This window comes from Sylvia atricapilla, chromosome 5 (assembly GCF_009819655.1).
Source record: "Sylvia atricapilla isolate bSylAtr1 chromosome 5, bSylAtr1.pri, whole genome shotgun sequence".
In the NCBI taxonomy this organism is placed as follows: Eukaryota; Metazoa; Chordata; class Aves; order Passeriformes; family Sylviidae; genus Sylvia; species Sylvia atricapilla.
This window is the reverse complement of record NC_089144.1, coordinates 48,251,375-48,272,066: the sequence shown is the minus strand read 5'-3', so window position 1 is coordinate 48,272,066 and position 20,692 is coordinate 48,251,375. Positions and strand designations below refer to the sequence as shown.

At 53.1% G+C, this 20,692-nt stretch overlaps 2 protein-coding genes and 1 long non-coding RNA gene across 3 annotated transcripts; 2 read left to right on the top strand and 1 right to left on the bottom strand.

The window, feature by feature from the left end:
- Nucleotides 1-1,096: 1,096 nt before the first annotated feature.
- Nucleotides 1,097-4,020, bottom strand: LOC136361468 (uncharacterized). The gene is made up of 3 exons (XR_010743639.1): nt 3,517-4,020; nt 3,244-3,372; nt 1,097-1,194 (listed from the first exon to the last, which is right to left on the bottom strand). It is a non-coding gene; the product is annotated as an uncharacterized lncRNA (long non-coding RNA).
- Nucleotides 2,729-10,237, top strand: HDHD5 (haloacid dehalogenase like hydrolase domain containing 5). Its single transcript, XM_066319419.1, has 8 exons — nt 2,729-2,820; nt 2,902-3,102; nt 3,280-3,392; nt 4,014-4,107; nt 4,527-4,560; nt 4,885-5,059; nt 5,366-5,554; nt 6,096-10,237. Exons 1-8 carry the CDS (start codon nt 2,740-2,742, stop codon nt 6,463-6,465), a joined length of 1,257 nt encoding a protein of 418 aa, XP_066175516.1. The 5' UTR covers nt 2,729-2,739; the 3' UTR covers nt 6,466-10,237.
- A 6,634-nt stretch (nt 10,238-16,871) lies between these two features.
- TMEM121B (transmembrane protein 121B) lies at nt 16,872-18,408 on the top strand. Its single transcript, XM_066320234.1, has one exon. It carries the CDS (start codon nt 16,872-16,874, stop codon nt 18,393-18,395), a length of 1,524 nt encoding a protein of 507 aa, XP_066176331.1. The 3' UTR covers nt 18,396-18,408.
- The last annotated feature ends 2,284 nt before the right edge of the window (nt 18,409-20,692 follow it).

Here is a 20,692-nt window from a genome sequence, read left to right as displayed (position 1 = left end):
CAGCATGAGCTGCAAACACTTCTGAGTGTTGGAATGCTAAAAACTTAGATTTTGTGTTGGTAATGGTAGTACATGTAAGTTAAGATAGAGGGCTTTAGGTGTTGCCTGAGTCCTTCTTCACAAGTTTAGGTAGTTTTCTGTAATTAGGTGGGAAAAGAGCCTTATTATGAGCCTTAAATAGTTATTATTAAATCAGAAACATAAATAAGTATCATGCTGTTACTAGGTAACTGGCACTTAAATAACATTAGAAAGAATCAAAAGTACTCAATTTTAACTCATTTCTTTAACTTACTAGTTAGACCTCACACCTTATAAATAACTAATAAACATCCAAGTCCAAACTCAAACCCCTAATTTCCCATGTCTTAATCCTAACCTCAACAAAGAAAAAAGAAAACAAAAGTGTAACGCTGAGAAATTAAAGTAATCCTGGCAAATTGAGGAAATTACAAAAAATAAACAGTAGGTAATTCACTCAAGGCAAAAGCACTTAAGGAGGAATAACCATCTGTACAAATGTATATCTCTGGGTTGCCAGTGCGTTAATAGCTCTGCAAATAGGGCTCTGGGTGTTAAAGTGGGTCAAAACCGAATTAAAGGTTGGTGTTCACGGCAATGCAAGCGTAAAAACAAACAATTACACTGTGTAATTGCTGCCTAAAGTCATACGTGTTTAACCTGCCCTGTCGAGGGGCTCAGGAGATCCTAAGCCCAGTGAGAAAGCAAACAAACATTGTTTCATCTCCATGGATGTGAAATGAACCTTTTACTTTCCCTAGGTTTGGAAGGGCCTCAGCTGAGTTCAGTGTCAAGGTTCCTGTTTCATGGTGCAGGAAAGAGGCACGCAGTCTGTCAAAGAGTTAAAAAAGTGACCAGAGTTTTATAAAACCTTATTTATCTGTAGGAAAAAGGGTTTGCATAGAAAAGGCCGAGCAAGTCACAGAAGTTGGAAAAGACCTGCAAGGTCAAATCCAAACTGACTGATCACCACCTTGTCACGGCACTAATTGCCACATCCATTTCTTCAACATCTCCAGGGATGGCGATTCCACCGCCTCCCTGGGCAGCCCCTTCCAACACCTCACTACACTTCCAGTGAAGAAATTCCTCCTGATGTCCAACCTGGCACACTTGGAGCTTATGTCCTCTTGTCCTGGGAGCAGAGCCCGACCCCCACCTGGCTGCACCGTCCTGTCAGGGATTGTAGAGATCCATGAAGCCTCCCTCCAGCCTCTCTTCCAGCCCCAGTTCCCTCAGCGGCCCCTCACAGAGCTGGTGCTCCACACCCTTCACCAGCTTTGCTGCCCTTTCCTGGGCTCGCTCCTCACCTCAGCTTCTTGCAGGGAGGGGCCCAGAAGCGGACGCGGCACTGGAGGTGGCACTCAGCAGTGCCGAGGGACAATCGCTGCCCTGGTCACACAGCAGTCACAGGTCAGGCAGAGGCGACAAGCTGCGGTGCCACCCCTCGGCATGCAGATCGCGGCCCGGGCAGGCAGGAACCACGCCGGGCTGAAACCAGGCTGTGCCCGGCCTGTGTTATCATTCAGCCGCACAGTTCTGGAGCCGTTTCCCTCACAGACCGACAGTCTCCTGCTCTTTGATCTCTTGAAGGGCTCGGATAAACCCGCTGCGATCGCACCGTAGGGTTCCAAGCCTTTCGCTCCCTCCTGCCCAAATCTCTCCTCGCCACTGAACTTTGCACACCTCTACCACGGCAGCGCCGCTTGCAGCCAGCGCACCCCGCTTTCCACCCAGGTCCCTCCAGCCCCGGCGCTGCTTCCAACACGCGCCTCTCTCCAGCTCTCCCCAAACCCGCAACTCGGCTTTGCCCCGAAGGAGGGGCGGGCAGCACCCGCACCCTTCCCTGGCAACACCATTCCCGGGAACCACGCCGTGGGCGGGCTGGCAGGATGCTGGCCGCCCTCCGTGCGCCCGCCCCGGTCCCGAGCCGCGCCTGGGAGCTGTAAGCCGGGAGCAGCGGCATTCCCGAGGCGGCAGGGCCGGCCCGGAGCTGAAGCCTCGGAGCAGCAGCCCCTCCACAGGGCAGGTTTGACACCTGCGTGCCCGAGGCGGCTGGGAGCTGTAGTCCCGGGGCAGCGGCCGGGAGCTGTAGTCCCGGGGCAGCGGCCGGGAGCTGTAGTCCCGGGGCAGCGGCCGGGAGCTGTAGTCCCGGGGCAGCGGCCGGGAGCTGTAGTCCCGGGGCAGCGGCCGGGAGCTGTAGTCCCGGGGCAGCGGCCGGGAGCTGTAGTCCCGGGGCAGCGGCCGGGAGCTGTAGTCCCGGGGCAGCGGCCGGGAGCTGTAGTCCCGGGGCAGCGGCCGGGAGCTGTAGTCCCGGGGCAGCGGCCGGGAGCTGTAGTCCCGGGGCAGCGGCCGGGAGCTGTAGTCCCGGGGCAGCGGCCGGGAGCTGTAGTCCCGGGGCAGCGGCCGGGAGCTGTAGTCCCGGGGCAGCGGCCGGGAGCTGTAGTCCCGGGGCAGCGGCCGGGAGCTGTAGTCCCGGGGCAGCGGCCGGGAGCTGTAGTCCCGGGGCGGGCCGTGCCCGAGGCCGCAGGGGCGGCCGGGAGCTGTAGTCCCGGGGCGGGCCGTGCCCGAGGCCGCAGGGCGGCCGGGAGCTGTAGTCCCGGGGCGGGCCGTGCCCGAGGCCGCAGGGGCGGCCGGGAGCTGTAGTCCCGGGGCGGGCCGTGCCCGAGGCCGCAGGGGCGGCCGGGAGCTGTAGTCGCGGAGCGGCGGCACGGGCGGATGGCGCTGCGCGGCTCGCTGCGGGCCGGCCGGGCGCTGCTGCGGGCCCCGGGGCCGCCCGCCCGCGGGCTCTGCAGCCGGGTGCGTGCGCGGAGGGGCGCGGGGCGGCGCGGGGCGGGCGGGGACGCTCCCGGCTGACCGTGCCCTCCTCTCCCCTTGCAGCCGCCGGCCTTCGGGTTCCTGTTCGATGTGGACGGCGTGCTAGTGCGGGGCAGCCAGCCCGTGCCCGCCGCCCGCCGCGCCTTCCAGAGGCTGGCGGACGGCGGCGGGCGGCTGCGGGTGCCCGTCGTGTTCCTGACCAACGCCGGGAACTGCCTGCGGTCGGCCAAGGCCCGAGAGCTGTCCCAGGCGCTGGGGCTGCAGGTAACGGTGACGGGGCAGGGGAGCGCTGTCCCGGCCTCGGAGCGGGCCCCGGGGGAAGCACGGCCAGCGCCCGGCTTGGCCCCTCGGCCCCAGGGGCTGGAGATGCCGCCCCACCGCCGCGAGAAGGGGCTGCAATCCTACCTGCGGGTCCCAGCCAGCCTCTCCTCCGTCCCGCAGGTGTCTCCGGAGCAGGTGATCCTGTCCCACAGCCCCCTGCAGCTCTTCAGCCAGTTCCACCAGAGGTGCATGCTGGTGGCCGGGCAGGGGCCCCTGGAGGAGAACGCCTACAAGTATCCTTTGCACCTCGGGGTGCTCTGTGTGTCCTGCTGCGGCATCCCAGCTAAAGGCTCCTGCCCTGCCCCTCGCTTGCTCAGCTTCTGAAGCACAAGGAGACACAAAGGTCATGAGGCTTACCTTCTGGGGCAGCGTCCTTGTGGACAGGCTCAGGTGCTGTGGATCTCCCTGCTGGTCACTTCCTGGCTCCCCTGTTCAGTGTTTGGCTTCTCACACTCATGACTTCTCCTGTGACTGCTGTTCTGTTGGTGAGATTTAACCATGAGGACTCCATCAGCTTTAGAGTCTCTGACTTTGGAGATAAACTTGTGCTCCTCCCATTCTTTTATGGCAAAGCCCATTAGAGATCAATCACTCCCAGCTGTCCCATGGATAAGGCTTTACCCAGAATCTGACAGCAACTGAAGGAACTCAAATACAATGTGGCTTTGAGCAGTCTGATCTAGTGGAAGGTGTCCCTGTCTGGCAGAAAGCCATGAGGTTGTGCACTACCACACTGCTCTGTCACTGGCACTTACATTCCTTAATCCCACAGATGCCTCTGTAACTTAAAGAAAAACTTTAAAAAAACCCCAGACAAACCAGTGTCCACAACATTCCTTGATGGTGTGAACCAGCCTTGGGTTCAAGCACGTGGTCACCATAGAGGCCCTGAGGAAGGCATACCCTCTGTTAGACATGGTGGACCTGAGCCGGAGGCCGAAACAACTGGTAATTTCCTGAGGCAACAGCAGAAGGGGTGGTCACAGCACACAGCAAAGGGACAGCTGGCCACTGTGAGCTCCCTTAGCAAGAGCCTGGCACTGACACTGAGCTGCCAGTGCCTCTGCTCTTCCCAGTGCTGGCTCCTGCAGGAAGGGCAGTGACTCTCCCCTCTCCTTTCTCATGCCACGCCTGCCTTCCATTGCTGTTCCTTGCAGTGAGGGCTGACATGGTTTGGTTGCCATCTCCAGCTCTGTGGAATCCCATCTGGGATGGGGGAGGGGAAAAAAAAAAATATTCCTTCAGAATTCCAGGTGGCTTTGTCCTGCCTTATTTTGGAACTGCCTTGGCAGGTTCAGAGGCGGCATTTTTAGTTTTGTTTAGTTAGATTTTGCATTACTAATCCAGCCTTCCTTTTTTTCTGGCAGCCTCCTCCAACCACTGGCTTCCCCACTATAGAAGGTAAGCAGTGGCCTGTGTTTATGTATGAGCAGCAAGCAGAACTAAGAGCAGGGCAGGCCATCTGGGATGGGAGCTAATGATGTGCTGTCAGCTCACTGCTATCCATGGGCAGCAGATTCAGAGGGTACAGCCAGGAGGCAGCCTCACTGTTGGAAAAAGCTGGATAAAAAAGCAACTTTCCCCCATGCTGTGTGCCAGTATCTGGGACTAGTGGTGCACATGGTGCAGACTGGAGCCCTGGGCAGCCCAGCAGAGAAGGGATTTTGTTAGTGAGTGGCTTTTGGTTGCTATGAGTTTCCAAACAACTCTCAAAATATCTTGCAGGGGTGATTCTGTTTGGCGAGCCAGTGAGGTGGGAGACAAGCCTGCAACTCATTACTGATGTACTCCTGAGCAATGGGAACCCTGGGGCAGAGCTGCAGGATGTGCCATACCCTCACCTGCCTATCCTTGCCTGCAACATGGACCTCCTGTGGATGGCTGAAGCCAAGATGCCCAGGTGAAAAGCACGTGTGATATTTGGTTTAGCCTATTTCATACTCCTCTTTTGTGGAGAGTGTAGTTCCTACTGTGTTTTTTTTAGCATTTGAATGTTTTAAGAGCTTGATTGTGTGATGTAACTGGCAGCAGAGACATGAAAGCTGCATGAGAAATAAAAGACTAAAACTTGGGGGAGAAACACAAGCCAAACCACTGCCTGTGGAGCTGTGTGTGGACAGCATATCCAAAACCAAGCAACAACCAAGGAGTGCTTGCTGCTTCAGTGGTGTTACAGGGGATGCTGATGACCTCCTTTCTGGGACAGGTTTGGCCATGGCACTTTCCTTCTCTGCTTGGAGAGCATCTACAAGAAGGTGACAGGCAGGGAGCTGAAGTATGAGGCCCTGATTGGCAAACCCAGCCCAGTGACCTACCGCTATGCCCAGTTCTTAATCCAGCAGCAGGCAGAGAAGCAGGGCTGGAAGGCTCCCATCCAGCGCCTCTATGCAGTTGGGTAAGAGAATTTTTTCCTGCTGCTCTCCTTGGGGAATTGCATACTGACTGCTCTTTTTGTTGTTGTTTTGCTGACTTGCTTAATTATTTTTCCCTCTGGATATTTGTAAAGTTAACACCAAAATTCCAGTGGTGTCTCTGGAGCCTCATATCCTGCAACAGAGGCTTGCTAGCTTTTTGTACCCTACACTGGAAAGCTGTGAACTGAAGGATACAGAGTGCACATAGGATGACTCAAAGACAAAATTAAGAGACCCCAATGTAGTACTGTAGCTCAGGAATGTAGGGAATATAATCCAGTAGTGGCTGGAACTGCTGCGGGTGCTTGGGATGGGCTGTCTCCCCTTTGAAAAGTGCAAATGTCCTGAGCAGGACTCACTGCTAGGTGTACTCATTGGCCCACTCCAGCTGCTCCTCTTGATGTTAGCAGCTATCTCACACCCCTTCCTCCTTCAGAGCTGTCTTAATCTCAGTCCCCCAGAGGCAGAGAGAGATGCATGGGCTTGTTTCTCAGTTCTGTTTCCTACTGTGACCTTACCCAGGGATAACCCTATGTCTGACGTCTATGGGGCAAACCTCTACAACAACTACCTCAAGTCAGCTCAGCACAACCAGGTCCAGGCTGGGCTGAAGAGGAGCCCACAGGCAGCCAGTGCCCAGGCTGAGGTTTCCCTGGAGCTGAGGAATGACTGCAACAATTCAGTGGAGAGCTGTGAGTCCATTCTGGTCTGCACTGGGGTCTACCGCCACAACGGTGACGTTGCCAAGAGAACAGAGGCACAGACAGAGGAGACAGTGTTCCATGGACATCGGGACTTCTGCTTCGACCCCAGCCTGCTGGAGCCTTCTTACATAGTCCAGGATGTGGATGATGCTGTGCAACTTGCTTTTAAAAAGGAAAACTGGAGCTAGGGGTTAAGACAGGTGTGCCTAAAGATCTGCTGTAAGGGTTTTGTGTACTGGAAAGGAAAAGAGGGGAAGAATGGGGAGGGACCTGGGGGGATTTTCTAATCTAGCTGACGTTAAGGAAAACTCCCTGTTGCAGCACTAAAAGCCCTTTAATTTTTTTGGTACTCATCTGCCATGCTGACAGCTGCTGACAGACTTTCAGCTGTGACTACATTCTGCCAGCCGTAATTGAGCCATAATGGAAACAGGGTATGAGGAGCAAGCTTGTCCCAGCAATCCCAGTTTTGTTCAGCTCTCACAGCTCATTCTTTTCCACCCTTTGTGTGCAAAGATCAGGGGAGCCCACCCTCCTCTTTGTGAGGTGCTTGAGGGTGAAGCTCTTCCCCACACAAGGAGCCACCATCAATTTGTACAATGTGCTGTTTGTCCAGACTCTGACTCCAGCACACTAGGAGCTGGGCTGTGGTGGCCCTGTGCCAAGAGAAGGCTTTAAGTCTTAACATTCTCCTCGTGAAGAATAAGTGCCTACAGACTTTAACAAATTCTCTTTGCCGGGGGATTTGCTACTGCATCACTGTCAGTCTGAAACAAAGTTCTGTTTTGCAGTCATCTGGCAGCTGTGGAGAGGCAGGGCCCCTCAAAGGAAGCTGCAGTAGCCAGAGCAACTTGCTGCAGGGCTGAGGTGAAAGTTATATTGTTCCCTCCCCCCTATTTAGCATTCTGTGAACACCCCTGCCTTTTCACATCCCACCAGGGAGCTAGCAGCCTGCTCTCAGTAGCAGAGGAAACCACCACAGAGTTTGAATTGGCAGAGTTGTCTTTGCCCAGAACTCAGTGCTGCAGCAAGAGGCTCTTTTGGCACCCACTCTGATCCCAACTGTTGTAAGGAACATCCACCTGCTCCAGCTGGCACAGCTTCCAAGAGGGGCCCTTCTTTGAAACAAGGGCCAAACAAGAAGAGTCAGAGTCCACCTTTGCTCCTTCCTTGCATGCAAAGATTCAAAGAGAAGATCATCAAGCCAGGACGGTAGCAGAGCCCCAGATCCCCAGGCCTGTTCTTTTAAAATACAAATGTCTGTGTCTTCCAGTTCGTTTGTTCCTCTCATCCCTCACATGGTTTGCAGCTCAGGGATACCCCAAACAGTCTGACCTCTGGTCCCTCCTCTTTCTTTAATATGCAGGTAAAGTCCCTCTAACATAAATTAGCGGTTGGGACTTGCCTGCCCAGGGACATTTCCCTAACAACATGCACCTTCTATTGCCTCTGTTACCCTAGCTCAGGCTATCCAGAGAAAGATAAGACTTGTGTCTGCACAGACATTCCAAAGAAGATAAGCAAGGTTTGCATGAGGAATTAATGTAAAAGATTTGGCTTAGCAAGGAGTGTCTTAATTCCAGAGAAGCATTGTGATTTTAGAAGCACAAATCAGCCTGTGAATATGATGAAAAGCCTTCGAGCCAACACAACTGAGTTGGTTTTCCTAATTGCAGTCAGCTCACACTACACTGAAGTATCAGAAACAGATCTGCTATGCCTCTTCTTTCCTCCTTCCTGCTTTACACAGCTCCATACAAAGGCTGCAAAGATGATGTTCTGCACAGAAGTTTCAGATCTTAATTCAAATCTCAGCATCCATGTGCACTGAAATTCTGCTTCAGCAGCTCTCCACCCTCTCAGTCCTGATGGATCTTCCTAGGAAGGTCACTGCAGCATAGGCTCTGTTCTTAACTTGTGCCAGGCTCTGTGTGTGAAGCAGACCAGTTGCTCTTTTAGTTACCCAGGCAACTAGTTACCCATCCTTTACTTTGTGAATAGGAGCAGAACAAATACCTCTTTGCATGTGTTTCCCTCCTGTGGAATCCACAGTGGGAAGCAGTTTCTTCCTCTCTTACCACTGCTTGGGGTTCTTCTCCTTTGTCTCATCAGGACAAGAATTGCTTGGCTGCTCCTAAAAGCAGCTCAAATGGGAGTAACACAGATCTGAATCCTTTTGCTTTCACTGGAGAGAGAAGGAAATCACCATTTCATCTCGTTGCACAAGACAAGGGCTTGTCTCCAGTTCCCAGAAGAGCAGGCACAGGGAAGGACTTGGGATATAACACAGGGAAGGTCCTTTAGCTGCAGCACTTCTCCAGAGTCACTGTCATCCACTGCAGAAAGAGGAACACTCCCTTTGCTTGCAGTACTGGGTGGTACTTGCTGACTTGGGTGGTGGCTTGAATGGGATTCCTTGGAATGGTCCTCACGGACTTCAGGGAGCTGCTGGCTGGCAGGAAAAATGAGCCCCACATCAGCGTGGTGGGTGCTGATGGCAGAAATGTTGAGGTCTGTCCATCTGCATCCAGCCTTTGGCAGAGCTCTGTCTTGTTAAAAGTGTGGTGCCAGCTGCTCAGAGAAAAGGTGCTGCTGAACCACTGTGCCCTGAGGGCTGTGGCACCTCTTCCAAGGAAGGAATGCATTTGCACAGGGAGGGAGCCAGGCATCTCCATCTTTGGAATAGCAGTGGAGGTGAGCTGACTGATGTGAATCTGCTTCAGATGCCAAATCTGCTTTTAGCTCTGGATTAGTGTGGGTTTTTTTTTTTTTTCCATCAGAGTTCTGTGAGTTTTAAAAATGCGTAGGAGGAACTTCAGTGATAAGGAATTAAAAAAAATGCTTTGCTTGCGAGTTGAAATTGAACAGAAGGGAGGAGAAGGAATCTAGAAATATCTTGTACCCTTTCCCTAATTCATATCATGTAAGATTGCATAAAAAATCCTCTGCTTTGTTGCTCTCTGCACTAATTAACCAGATGGGCTGCCCTTGGTTTGAGTAATGCAAAGACCTTTCCCCTCTTCCCAGCTCCTTGAAACTGGACTTTGTCCAAGCCCCTGCCTGGGAATTGCATGGACCCACTGGATGGAGTAGGAAATCTGGCTTCTCCTGCTTCTGTTGGACACTGGCTTGATTCTGAAAGGTTTCTATTAATGAAATTGCTTGGCAGGTCTCCTCTGTTCCATGAGTTGTGCTAGAATGCTGTACAGGCTTGTAGCTTACCTCCAGTTCATTTATGGACATCTGTTATTGCCGGAATTCAGTGAAACCCTTTTTCCTTGGAACCGCTGCTTCCTGGAATTGGCATCCAGTGTGGCTGGAACGAAACTCTTCCTATGTCTCATGCATTGCTCAGAAGTGGTGTCTCTGAAGCAGTATTTCTGTCCTTTGGAACAGGCATCCTTCTGTGCAGATGGTGGGGCCAGGCAGGAGAGGGGCCTTCACTGCTGATCCAAGACCTTAATATTTACATGGTGCAGAGCCCTGTACAACAAACAGGGCAAAGACCTGATCCTAACAACTCCATCTTCCAAAGATAAACAGGTTTTAGTCAAGCCAGAAGGGAGCTTCTAACTGAGAACAGCAGGAAGGAAACAAGGGCTAGAGCTTGTCTTGGATCTGAAGCAAAGGGCTTTTATAGTGTGCAATAACATGGTGGCCAGAGAAGTCAATTCCTTTATTCTACAGGACATGCAACCACTAACCTGGCATTCAGGGCACCAGATAACACTACTGTCTCCTTCCTTCCAGTTCTAACCTTTCCATGTCTTTCTCCCTCCAGTAAATGATAATGTTTCAGATTATGTCATGTGCACTGTAGAAGAGTGATTATATATCATTCAGAGAAATCATAAACTGTGATTATTTTAGATTTCATATTAATTTCAATGCAGAGTTGCTGCTTTGTTCAAGCATAAATGTAAAATAATAAAATCATGTTTTCTTTGAAAGAAATTTTAACTTCCTGTGTGTACATTTAATGGGTATTATCTTGCTCTCTTTCACATCTTTGCCCTAAAAGATTATTAGGGAAAATTCTGTCTGCCTTTTTTTTTTTTTTTCTTTTTTTCCCTGTTCTTCAGGCTCTTATAATGTTTTCTTGAGGGAAGCACCCTGAAAGATAACTCCTTCAGCAATTAAGTGGCAAACTTTCAGATTAGAACCAAAAGCTTTCCCTGATTTCAACAAAAAATTAAATACCTTGCTAGGTGAAACCATCGTGTTTAATAATCTAGAAACAGCCAATTCACTTTCATTGTTCTTATACTTAATCAGAAGGTTTCCCATCTACACAGCTCACAGGAGGCAGATTAGACAGCAAAACAAGTATGATGCAGAGTCCTGAGAATTTGATGTTGAAAGGTAAAGCAGTTTTGAAGGGACTGGACAAGGATTCCCATTCTCAGCAGGGAGAGCAATTGAGTTATATTCTACATCCTGGGGAAGTGACCTACAGCCCTGACCTTTAATAAAGAATGATAAAAAGTGTTAATCAGCCTGCTTTTATCCAGTGCTCTGGCAGTTGGAGCACTCACCTAAGATGGGGCTAATCAAGGTTGAGTTAAGCAGGGAGAGATCACAACCTGAAACTCCCAGGGGCATTCTTTCAATTTTAAATGCTTTTAATTGTCAAAGCACAAGGGCAGCCTAGGGTTAAAGTGTCGCTTTTAGGACAGAAATCCTTACCCAGCCTAGGGTGCAGAGTTAAACACTGGTGTGAAACACTGGAGAAAAACCAACTTGAACAAAAGGACTGAGAGCCCTGGAGGAGTTTGCTCCCAGGAAAATGCTGTGAGAATTACTGCCCTGAAAAATAACCCTTGGTAAATGCTTGGTCCCTGCTTCTTGCCCTGGTAGCTTTATGGGCCTACCAACTTCCTAACCCAAATCATAAAAGCACAAATTAGATATATATATATATATTTTTTTTTTTTCCTGCCACAGTCAATTTGCTGAACACTGTACACTTACAAACCTTCAGAGATCCAATCCAGTCTGCAACAGTTTAAAACCCCGTAGCAGCAAGGCAGCTACCTCTTCTCTAGGAACCAAACCTCCATCAAGAAAACACTTAATTCACTGTAATAAACCTACTTTTCCTTTTCAGTCATTTAAACTATGAAGAATGTTCTCCTCAAGTTCAGATCAATAGATGCTGTATGCTTAGACTGAGTAACCACAAAATACCGAGAGCAAACCCCAAATCCACTCTCCAAGCCCCTGCCCTGCCACAAGCATGAAAAGAAATGCCTTGGCATTTCCTGCTGGTATTGAAAGCTCTTTGAACCGAAATGTAATTACAAGCAATCGACTGTTAACACTTGTATATCCTTTTGAAGAGGATCTGCATTCCCTGAGCCATAACACAGAATCAGCAGTTTAGTTACAAAGACTGTTCAGAAGCCAAGGCATCGCTGAATTTTGGCACTGGCCAGGTGAAACTTTTTTTACACTAATCTGTAACTTCAGCCCTGACCATTTGAATGGGTTAGATAAGTGCAGCACAAAGAGTGTGTCAGAGAATCCCAGAAGCTTCCTTTCCCACACAAAAGGCATTTTAAGTATGGTTGGAGCAGATTATGTTCCAACTCCCTGAGATCAGCTTTGCCTCCTTCCCTCCCACTGCTGCCAGTTTCTGACAGCTTACTGCAGGGTATAATTAGGTATCTAGTTTCTGGTCTTTCTTTCAGCCATATATCTACTTTTTTTTTTTTTTTTTTTTTTTTTTTTTTTTTTTTTTTTTTTTTCTTCCCCCAGGAAATTGAATCATTATTTTGTTTCCTCCCAAGTTCAGCCCTCAAGAAAGTTTTGCTTTTCCCCAGCAGGGGTATTTTTGAGGGCACACTTGTTTCCACTTGTAGGGTAAACTAAGGATGGGAGCATTTTAGATATTGGGTATGACTGCTGCACAAAACTCTGTTGTCTGCTGTTTGCCTTTAAGTACATGTATACACACACATCTCTATGCATACACACCAATACATAAAAAAGCCAAAAATATAGCTTGGGAGCTGCTGAAGAGCAGAAGCTATTTATAGTTTAGCTTTTTAATGTTTTAACAGGAATGGTTAAGCACTAACACATCCAAGGACTGCACATTGCATTAAATAACTGGATCACATGGGAAGCATCAGCTTGTCATATCTCATCCTACAGTGTGCTACAAAAAGCTCTTCAGTGCATTCTCAAGTAGAAATCATTTCTCCCCTCATTCCCATTTTAAAGCAGAGGCACAATTTCTGCTTCCTTTCCTACAAATCAGCTCCTTTCTAATCCTCACCTCACTGTTTGGGTTGTGTTTACATCGCTGGAGCCCATGCTCAGCCCAAGGAAGCCTTTGACCTTCCACCCTCCTTCCTAGTGTTCCCCCATTCCCTGTCACAGCTCCCCTTGCCATGCAACCACAGGTCCTCCCTGTTCCCACCTCCCTACCTTGGATGCAGGAATCTTCATAGCTGCAGCAGGTATCCTGAGGTGTCTAGAGAACCATTTCCACCAGCCTGCTCTTGCCCTGCTCACACAGCCTCAGCCCAGCAGGCCCTCTGAGCACCCAGCTCCCTCCCAGCTGCCTCAATGCCTCAATTCCCTGCTCCCCACATCACCTGTGACTGGGTCAGAGCCCATTTCCCAGGGCTGCACACCAGCTGTGGGTGTGTGGATCCCTCCCAAAGCCCAGAGACCCCCACCCAAAATTCCCTGTACCCCAGCAGATGGGACACCAGCCAGCCAAAGCTTTGGGGAATGAGGCTTCTTTGTGGAATGAGTGCCTGGATCAAAAAAGCAGAGATGTGAGAGCCTGTGGCAGGCTGCCAGGGCAGCTGAAGGAGCATGTCCAGCCTATGGCACACAGGGAATTGCACTGCTCAGGAGATCCAAAGCACGACAGCCAAGGAGAAAAAGCTGTCACTTTCTGCTGCCCAACTAGGGCAGGAGCTCTGCAAGAGGGCTGTTGCCCAGATGGATGCTTGGCTTTCACTCCACATCTTCTTGTAGAAGTGGAAAACTCCCCTTGCAGCAGAATGTGGCAAGACCGAGACCAATTTAGCTAATGCTGAGGGCTGACCATGCATGAATCATGCCAGCAACACAAGCATTGGCTTACGCTTCAGGTGAAGGTGCCCACCACCTTGGATAAAAGCCAGGATGCAGAACATAAGGATGTGGTTTGACCCTCTCCCACACAGACTTGCACTGCCATCTAACCCAGCCTTTCTGTGGAAACCAAATTAGGAGGCACAGCTGGTGTCATTCATACCACGCTGATCTGTCCTGAACTGGGCAACTCCCAACACCTGCCAAGAGCAACACAGAGCAATCATTCTCCTTGGCCATGGACTCCATCCTCCCTCAAACAGAGCCCATCCACAGAGCCTTCAGTGAAGAGTTTGTGGGGGTTTACGTAAATTGTAGTCTAAACAATTGCTTGGCTATGGATTTTTCTTTGGCAGCAAAGTCAGTCAAAGAGAGAAAGCCTTGCTCAGCAGAGTCCAGGGTTGTGTCAGATCCGTGATAATCCACGCAGCCCTAGAGGCTGGAGAGCAAAGCCAACATGACAGGAGTGCATCTGGCAAGGAGGGGAGGTGGGGCACTCTCTGTGTCTTTTCAAGGACAATTCGTCCAATTATGAAATGCCACCTAAATTATTTTCACTTTAAACCCAATCACTAACTACTTGAAATCTGCAGTGCAGACTCCATCAACCAATTGCAGAAAACCACCCAAACCTATGAAGAAGAAGGAAGAAGAGGGTGAAGAAGAAGGACCCAGAAAATGCCTAAAGTCTTCCATCTTCTCTCACCCTGTGAGATCACACAATTCTCTTCAAATTACACACCCACAACCCCAGTGCCATCACTCAATTTCAGGAGCCTGTTCCAAGGCCTCAGGTCAAATGTGGTGCTTGCTTGAGGGTCAACACCTTTTAGCACAGAGAGCCTGAAATTTTCAGCCTCCAGGGTTCCAACAGGTCACTGCTCTCTGCCTTCTTGTATCTTGAATGACCTCAGCCCAAGCTCATCTGAGAGCTCACTCTGCTGCATTGTTGCAGGCACGCAGAACCTGGCCACTTCCCTGTCATGGGTGGTTGTGGACCCCCACAAAGCAGACGGAATGATGTCCCCTGTGCTGCTGCAGCAACCTGGCACCTTTGAGGCATTGACGTGGGATGTGGATCATGGAGAGCAGCCCCTGGGGAAGGCAGAGGGGGTGCCAGAGGTGTTGATGCCTTGGGAAGGCTGACCTGAAACAGAGACTGGACAGAGCCAGAGAATAAAGTAGGGATTTATTGAAAGGCCTCCAGGATCCACCTTGGGCAGGACAAGAGCCCGACCAGGGCTACACCCAAGGTGGACCCAAAATGGGCACAAAATGTCTGAGTGGCCATGAAGTCTTGCATTTTTATAAGTTTTGGTTCATTTGCATATTGAGGTCTAATTGCCCAATTCCAGCTGCAGGTTGTGAGGTCCCATCCTTCTTGTTCCTCCCTCCAGCCCACCCTTGTCTGTGCTTTTGGGCTGAAAGTTGTCCTTGGTGTGCAGCAGGAAAAGGATTTGTTTTGTGTCCCTGTTGTGTGCAGAGCTGAGTGACACTGAGTGTGAGCTCAGAACTGCACCTCTGGGCAGCACAGAATATGAAATACATGGAAGATAAAACCTTAGGCACCAGTGTGATGCCTGGGACAAGCACCTTGACAGAGGCCCATGAGCTGCCTGGGCTGAATGCAGGTAGCGCTGTCCAGGGCTGCTGCTCTGACATGTCTTCAGCCTCAGGGTGTCACACAGTCACCTGCTGGAAAAGAAACGGCAACAGCTCTCTTTGGAGGGCTGAAAATGGTGACCTTCTTGAAACTAATTTTTTTTATTTGCTAATGGAAAGGTGGAGTTCACAAGAAAGCCCTCAGCAAGGAAGCACATGGCATGTTCAGTCTCCTTTGCTGCTGGGGACCATGACAAGGTGGCTGAGAGGAAGGCAGTGGCACAGGTAGTGCTGATGCAAGGTTGAGTCTTGGAAAGCGTATCCCAGCACTGCAAAAAATAGATGTCCCCTCTCTGAGCTGCAGCCCAGCCAAGGAGGGTAGGGGAGCAGGGATGCAGCAGCATGGACTTAGAAGCAGGGTAGTGGGGGACCATGAGAACAGCTGCTTGTTGCTGTCCCTAGATGTGGTACCATTTCAGTCCTGAGCTGCCCAAATAACCATATTAAAGCTTGCATAGCCTCCAGTTACCTTCTCTTTTCCCCTCTGTTCTGACCATGCTTTTAGAAAACTAACTTATCTGTGCCCCCTCGCTCCAGCCTCCAAGGACAGCAATGCTTTTGCTGTGAACCTTCCTCATCCCCTGCTTTCCTCCTGATTGTTGCTGTCTGCCCAAAGAAATCTTTGTGTCAATCTACCCCAAATTCTTCCTTTCCCTTATTCAGTCACATCTTTGCTTCAAGTTTAAGCATGAATTCTCCTTGTAGCCCGTACTGATTTCTCCTTGCTGCCAAGAGCAGCCAGGGACATTGACTGGAGCAGGGCTCCTCAACATGTGTTAGATGGTTATCATTGCTGTCCTGGATGTCCTTCCCCATTTGCTTTCCCATAAGCAGCATTTGCTCAGTGCCACGTGTTGATTTAGCAACATGCTCAAAACACGAAGCTATTTTGGATCTTTATCTCAAAGTGTTGTTAATACAGGCATTCTGGTGACGGTTTATTTGATGTGCTTCGCATCACTGTCAGGCAGCACCTGGCTCATGGCTGGTGGGCACGGGTACAGATGAGGAATGGTGATGCTGAGCACCAAGACACTTTGGAACATGATGTGCCAACCCTTGGTGATGAACAGATCCAGGCAGCTATTAAGCTCAATTTGAGGACGTTAGTAGTGGGTCAATAAAGGTCCCGATTGTTGCCTTCATAGAAGTAAGAACAGCTATTCATGTCAATTTAAAGGCTCTGTCCCATCATGGCAAGGTGGGCAGCAGCATATGGATTGGCCCAGCTCAGAAAATTGGTGACATAAAAGACATTTACTTTGATGAACAAACACACCAGACCAAATGTCGGGGCAGATGAATGTCCAGCAGCACAGACGAGCCACAAATGAGTGTTTCACTGTAGGCTCTGTGCCAGGCCAATTGGTCTTTGTCTCGGCCAGCCTGGAGAGATCAGGGGAGACTGAAGCACGCCCGACGTTACGGAGCGAGTCCCGCGGTGCTGTGGCACGTCCATTCGGGACTCGCCCCATCGGCAGGTCCCGCGGGGCAGGAGGCGGGATGCTCCCCGGGCTGTGAAACGGGAGCATCCCCGCGGGACAGGGCGGGGGGAGCCTTGCTCCCCCTCCCCTTCTCGCCCCCCTCCTCTCCTCCCCCGGCCGCGCAGCCTCTCCCCCGTCCCCATCCCCACCCCCGCCGCCGCCCGCCCCGGCTCCGGCAGCTGCTGCTGGGCGCCGCCCCCGGGCTCCCCCGCCGCCTGCCGCCGCTCGGGCTCTCCGCACCGCTGCCGCCGGGCCCGGGGCCGGTGCGGCGGCGCGGGGGGCGGGCCGGGGGCGGGCCGGGGGCCGCGGCTCGGCCGTCGGGCCCGGCGCGCCGGCTCGGGGGGCCGGGGAGGACCATGCACCGCGCTGCCTCCAACCAGCGCTCGGTCTCCTCCTCCTCGGGCTCCTTCCAGCCGCCGCCGCCGCCGCTGCCGCCGCACGCCGCCGACCGGCAGCCCCTCTTCCCGGGGGGCTCCAGCAGCGGCGGCAGCCGGCGGGGCTCGGGGTCCAGCTCGGGCTCGGCGCGGGCCCGCCGCCCTCTCAGCCCCCGCAGCAGCGCCGAGGAAGAGGAGGAGGAGGAGGAGGAAGAGGAGGAGGAGGACAGCAGCAGCATCAGCAAGCCCCTGGTGCCGCCGCCCGCCACCCCGCTGCCCGCCGCCGCCTCGCCGCTCCCCAGCAGCAGCAGCAGCGGCGGCGGCGGCGGCGGCGGCGGGGGGAGCCCGGGCCGCAGCATGACGGCGGCGGAGCTGTACGGGGCGGCGGCGGCGGGCGGCGGGGCGGGGGGCGGCGGGGTGGCGGCGGGGGCGCTGCTGGGGCCCGGCGGGGCGGCGGGCGGGCGGCGCTGGGGCTTCCAGGCGCTGTCCCTGGTGCTGCTGCTGGGGCAGGGCGCGCTGCTGGATCTCTACCTGATCGCCGTCACCGACCTGTACTGGTGCAGCTGGATCGCCACAGACCTGGTGCTGGCGGCCGGCTGGGGCATCTTCTTCTGCCGCAACAGCCGGGCTCGCCGCCGGGAGCGGCCCCCGCCGCCCCCCGGGCCGCCGCCGCCGCATCCGCTGCTGCTGCACGGCCCCCCGGGCGGCCGCGGGGCCGGGGGCCGAGGGGCCGGGGTCCCTCCCCGCGGCGGCGACTTCGCCTACGCGCACCTCGCCTGGCTCATCTACTCCATCGCCTTCACGCCCAAGGCGGCGCTGATCCTGGGCACCTCCATCCTGGAGCTGATCGAGCTGCGCCTGCCGCTGGGCACCACCGGCTTCCGCATCACCCTGGCGCTGTCGGCGCCGCTGCTGTACTGCCTGCTGCGGGCCATCGGCACCGAGGGCGCCGGGCAGCTGCTCCTGCCGCCGCAGCCGCCGCCGCAGCACCGCGCCGCCGCCGCCTTCCTCGCCACCTGCCTCGACCTGCTCGACAGCTTCTCCCTGCTGGAGCTGGTGCTGCAGCCCGGGCGGCCGGCGCCGCTGCCCGCCCCGCTGCGCTACCTGCTCATCGCCGTCTATTTCCTCTGCCTGGCCTCGCCGGTGCTGTGGCTGTACGAGCTGAGCGCCGCCCGCCCGCCCGGCGCCGCCCGCCTGGCCCTGCACCTCCTGCTGCCCGCCGGGCTGCTGGACGCGCCGCTGCTGGCGCTGCGCTGCCTGCTGCTCCTGCGCTACCAGCAGCCGCTGTCCCTCTTCATGCTCAAGAACCTCTTCTTCCTGACCTGCCGCGGCCTGGAGGCGCTGGAGACCTGCTGCCTCCTCCGGCCCGCCGCCGCCCCGCCGCCCGCCAAGTACGGCCCGGCCGCCGCCGCCCCCGCCGCCGCCCCGCTGGCCCACGGGCTGTCCGACGTGGACGTGGGGCCCCACGGGTACGTGAACGCCTTGGCGGTCACCGCCCAGGGATGAGCCTCCCTTGGCCGGCCCCGGAGAGGTTCCCGCCGCCCCCGGGCCCGCTCCCGGCAGAGCCTCTGTCTCTGCGTTCTGCTCAGGTTCCCTCCGCCGTGGCCGAGCAGGGGAAGAAGGGGACGTGGGCTTCCCTGTGAGACTCCCGCTCCCCTCCTCCTTTCCTCACGGACGGATCCAGCAGCGGAAGCTCCGCACAAACCCTACTACCTGCAGGAGCCTACGGATGACACTTGTCCCCAGAAAACGCACCTGTCCTTCGTGACTGAGACTTCTTCCACTGCTTCTGCCTCTCCGCTGTTTGGAGGGTCCCACTCCTCCCCTCCCTCCCAGGACATTGCGTCGCTTTGTAACCATAAAGGTGCAGTTTTTCTTTTTCGTCCTAAACAGGGACCAGTGCATTTTGTCCCCTCCTTTAAGAGAACTCCTGCTGACCACAATAACGAGATGCAAGACGGGCCTGACCAGCAGACGTTGCCTCCAGGTACGGGAAGGACGGAGGGAAGCACGCCTCGGTTTCCCCGGGTCTCGCAGAGCTGCTGCCTGTGTTTCCCAGGCCTTTGTGTACCAGCTGAGGAACCTCTGGAAGCACGCTGGCCACTTGGTCACTTCAAGCTCATGAACCACCTTCTCCTAGCCAAAATGTCTACCTCTGTGCTTCAGCCTTTTGCATCTTACATTGACTTCACATGCTAAAAAAAAAAAAAAAAAACAAACCAACAAAAACAAAACAGTCCAGCATGGACATAAACCAGGGCTTAGGCCCCATTTCATAACCACCGAGACATTTATTTCTGGTGAGAACAGGGTTTACAGCAGCCTCCTGCTGGCATCCCCAGGTGCTGGGGCTCTCTTTCTCTGTGAATATGCATGTTTATGGGATCAGCATTGGTTTTCTTTTCCATGGAGCATAGGGTCTTCCTTTACACAGCCAGAAACGCTGCAAAATTCCCTCCGGCCCCCTTCCATGCCTGCTTGAGAGAGCAGAGATGGGGCCAAGCCTGCAAAGTGCCCCCTCTCCAAGGGCAGAGCAGAGCAGAGGACGCTGGCATTGCTGAGGTGGGCTCTATTTTGGGCTCTAACTGAACCTCATTTTTCAGCACGCAAAGCAAAGTGCTGCAGGAGCCCTTAAGGCACAGGGGCTCTCCAACTTTGGTGAAAGCCCAAGTATCAGCATCCTGTCCTCTGTGTGCATGTGGTTTGGGGTTAGGGGGGGAAAAATTGTCAGTAACCTCTCATAGGAACAGAGTTTTCTTAGGTTTTAAGCTCCAGGAATGTTGGGTGGGGTTAAGGCCTGCTCTTCTGCCTGGCTGCTGCTGCTCCTGAAACCTGCCCCACGGAAGCAGGAGCACACAGGCCATGTTCTGAGGAAGGACTTTGCCCCTCCCAGGCTTATATTTTGTTATCTGGGCAAGGCTGCAATAATTGTGAAAAACAACAGTTTCCTGTTGCAACTTTTTTTTGGGGTTTTTTTTGTTTGTTTGTTTTGTGTTTTTTTTCAAGCTGTCCTGATGGCAAGGGGAAATAAAGCACAACCAACTGCTACCCAGAGCAGGACTGCAGGTGCAGCCCAGACTTCTTTCGCACACTCATTCATCCTTTCCTTCAGGGCTTGGGCTTCAGAGCCTCTGTCCCACCTTCCTTTTCACAGAGTGGGATCAACTGCCTGCTCCAGTGGACTGCTCCAACAAAATGTTTACAGTCTGGTAACTTCCAGCTCCCAGCAGCAGAAGTGGGGCTGCTATGGGGCTCTTCTCCCCCCAGCTCTTGGTGGCTGATGGGTTTTGAGGGACTGGAAAAGCCTCTAGAAAAGCTGGGTCAATAGTGCTGTTCTGTTCAGAAGTGCAGCTAGGATGGGTGACTGACTCGCTGCTCTCCTCATGCCAAATGGAGAGTTGGCAAAAGCTAGGCTTAACTTTCCCACCAGTGCTTTATTTTTAACCTGAGCCCTTACACGGGCAGTTGTGTGAATTTTGGCCAGTGGCCTTTCTCTTCGGTAACTTCTTCTTCTTGTCTGGACAATCTTGGTGCTGTGAGTGACTGTGATTGTAAAACTTGGTACTGTGAACTTTTCCTATGTGATGTGAAATGTGTCGAGGGGATGCTAAGTTCCTGGCCAGAGGAGGTGTAAGTACAAGTATATTATGCTTGTACAGATTTTTGTTTCCTTGCACCTTCCTTTTTCAGCATTAAATAGGCAGTAGAAATTATTATTCAAGAGAGAATAAGGTGATACCTGAACCTAGGATTACCCCATTCTTCAAACAGCTGAAGAAAAAAAAAAAAACCCAACCAACCAA

Excerpts from the sequence above, each read along its gene's own strand:
- HDHD5 (XM_066319419.1), top strand. The coding sequence starts at position 2,740 with ATGGCGCTGCGCGGCTCGCTGCGGGCCGGCCGGGCGCTGCTGCGGGCC. Across the intron at positions 2,821-2,901 it reads CCCGCGGGCTCTGCAGCCGG|CCGCCGGCCTTCGGGTTCCT; the intron begins GTGCGTGCGCGG and ends CTCCCCTTGCAG. Across the intron at positions 4,561-4,884 it reads TGGCTTCCCCACTATAGAAG|GGGTGATTCTGTTTGGCGAG; the intron begins GTAAGCAGTGGC and ends AATATCTTGCAG.
- TMEM121B (XM_066320234.1), top strand. The coding sequence starts at position 16,872 with ATGCACCGCGCTGCCTCCAACCAGCGCTCGGTCTCCTCCTCCTCGGGC.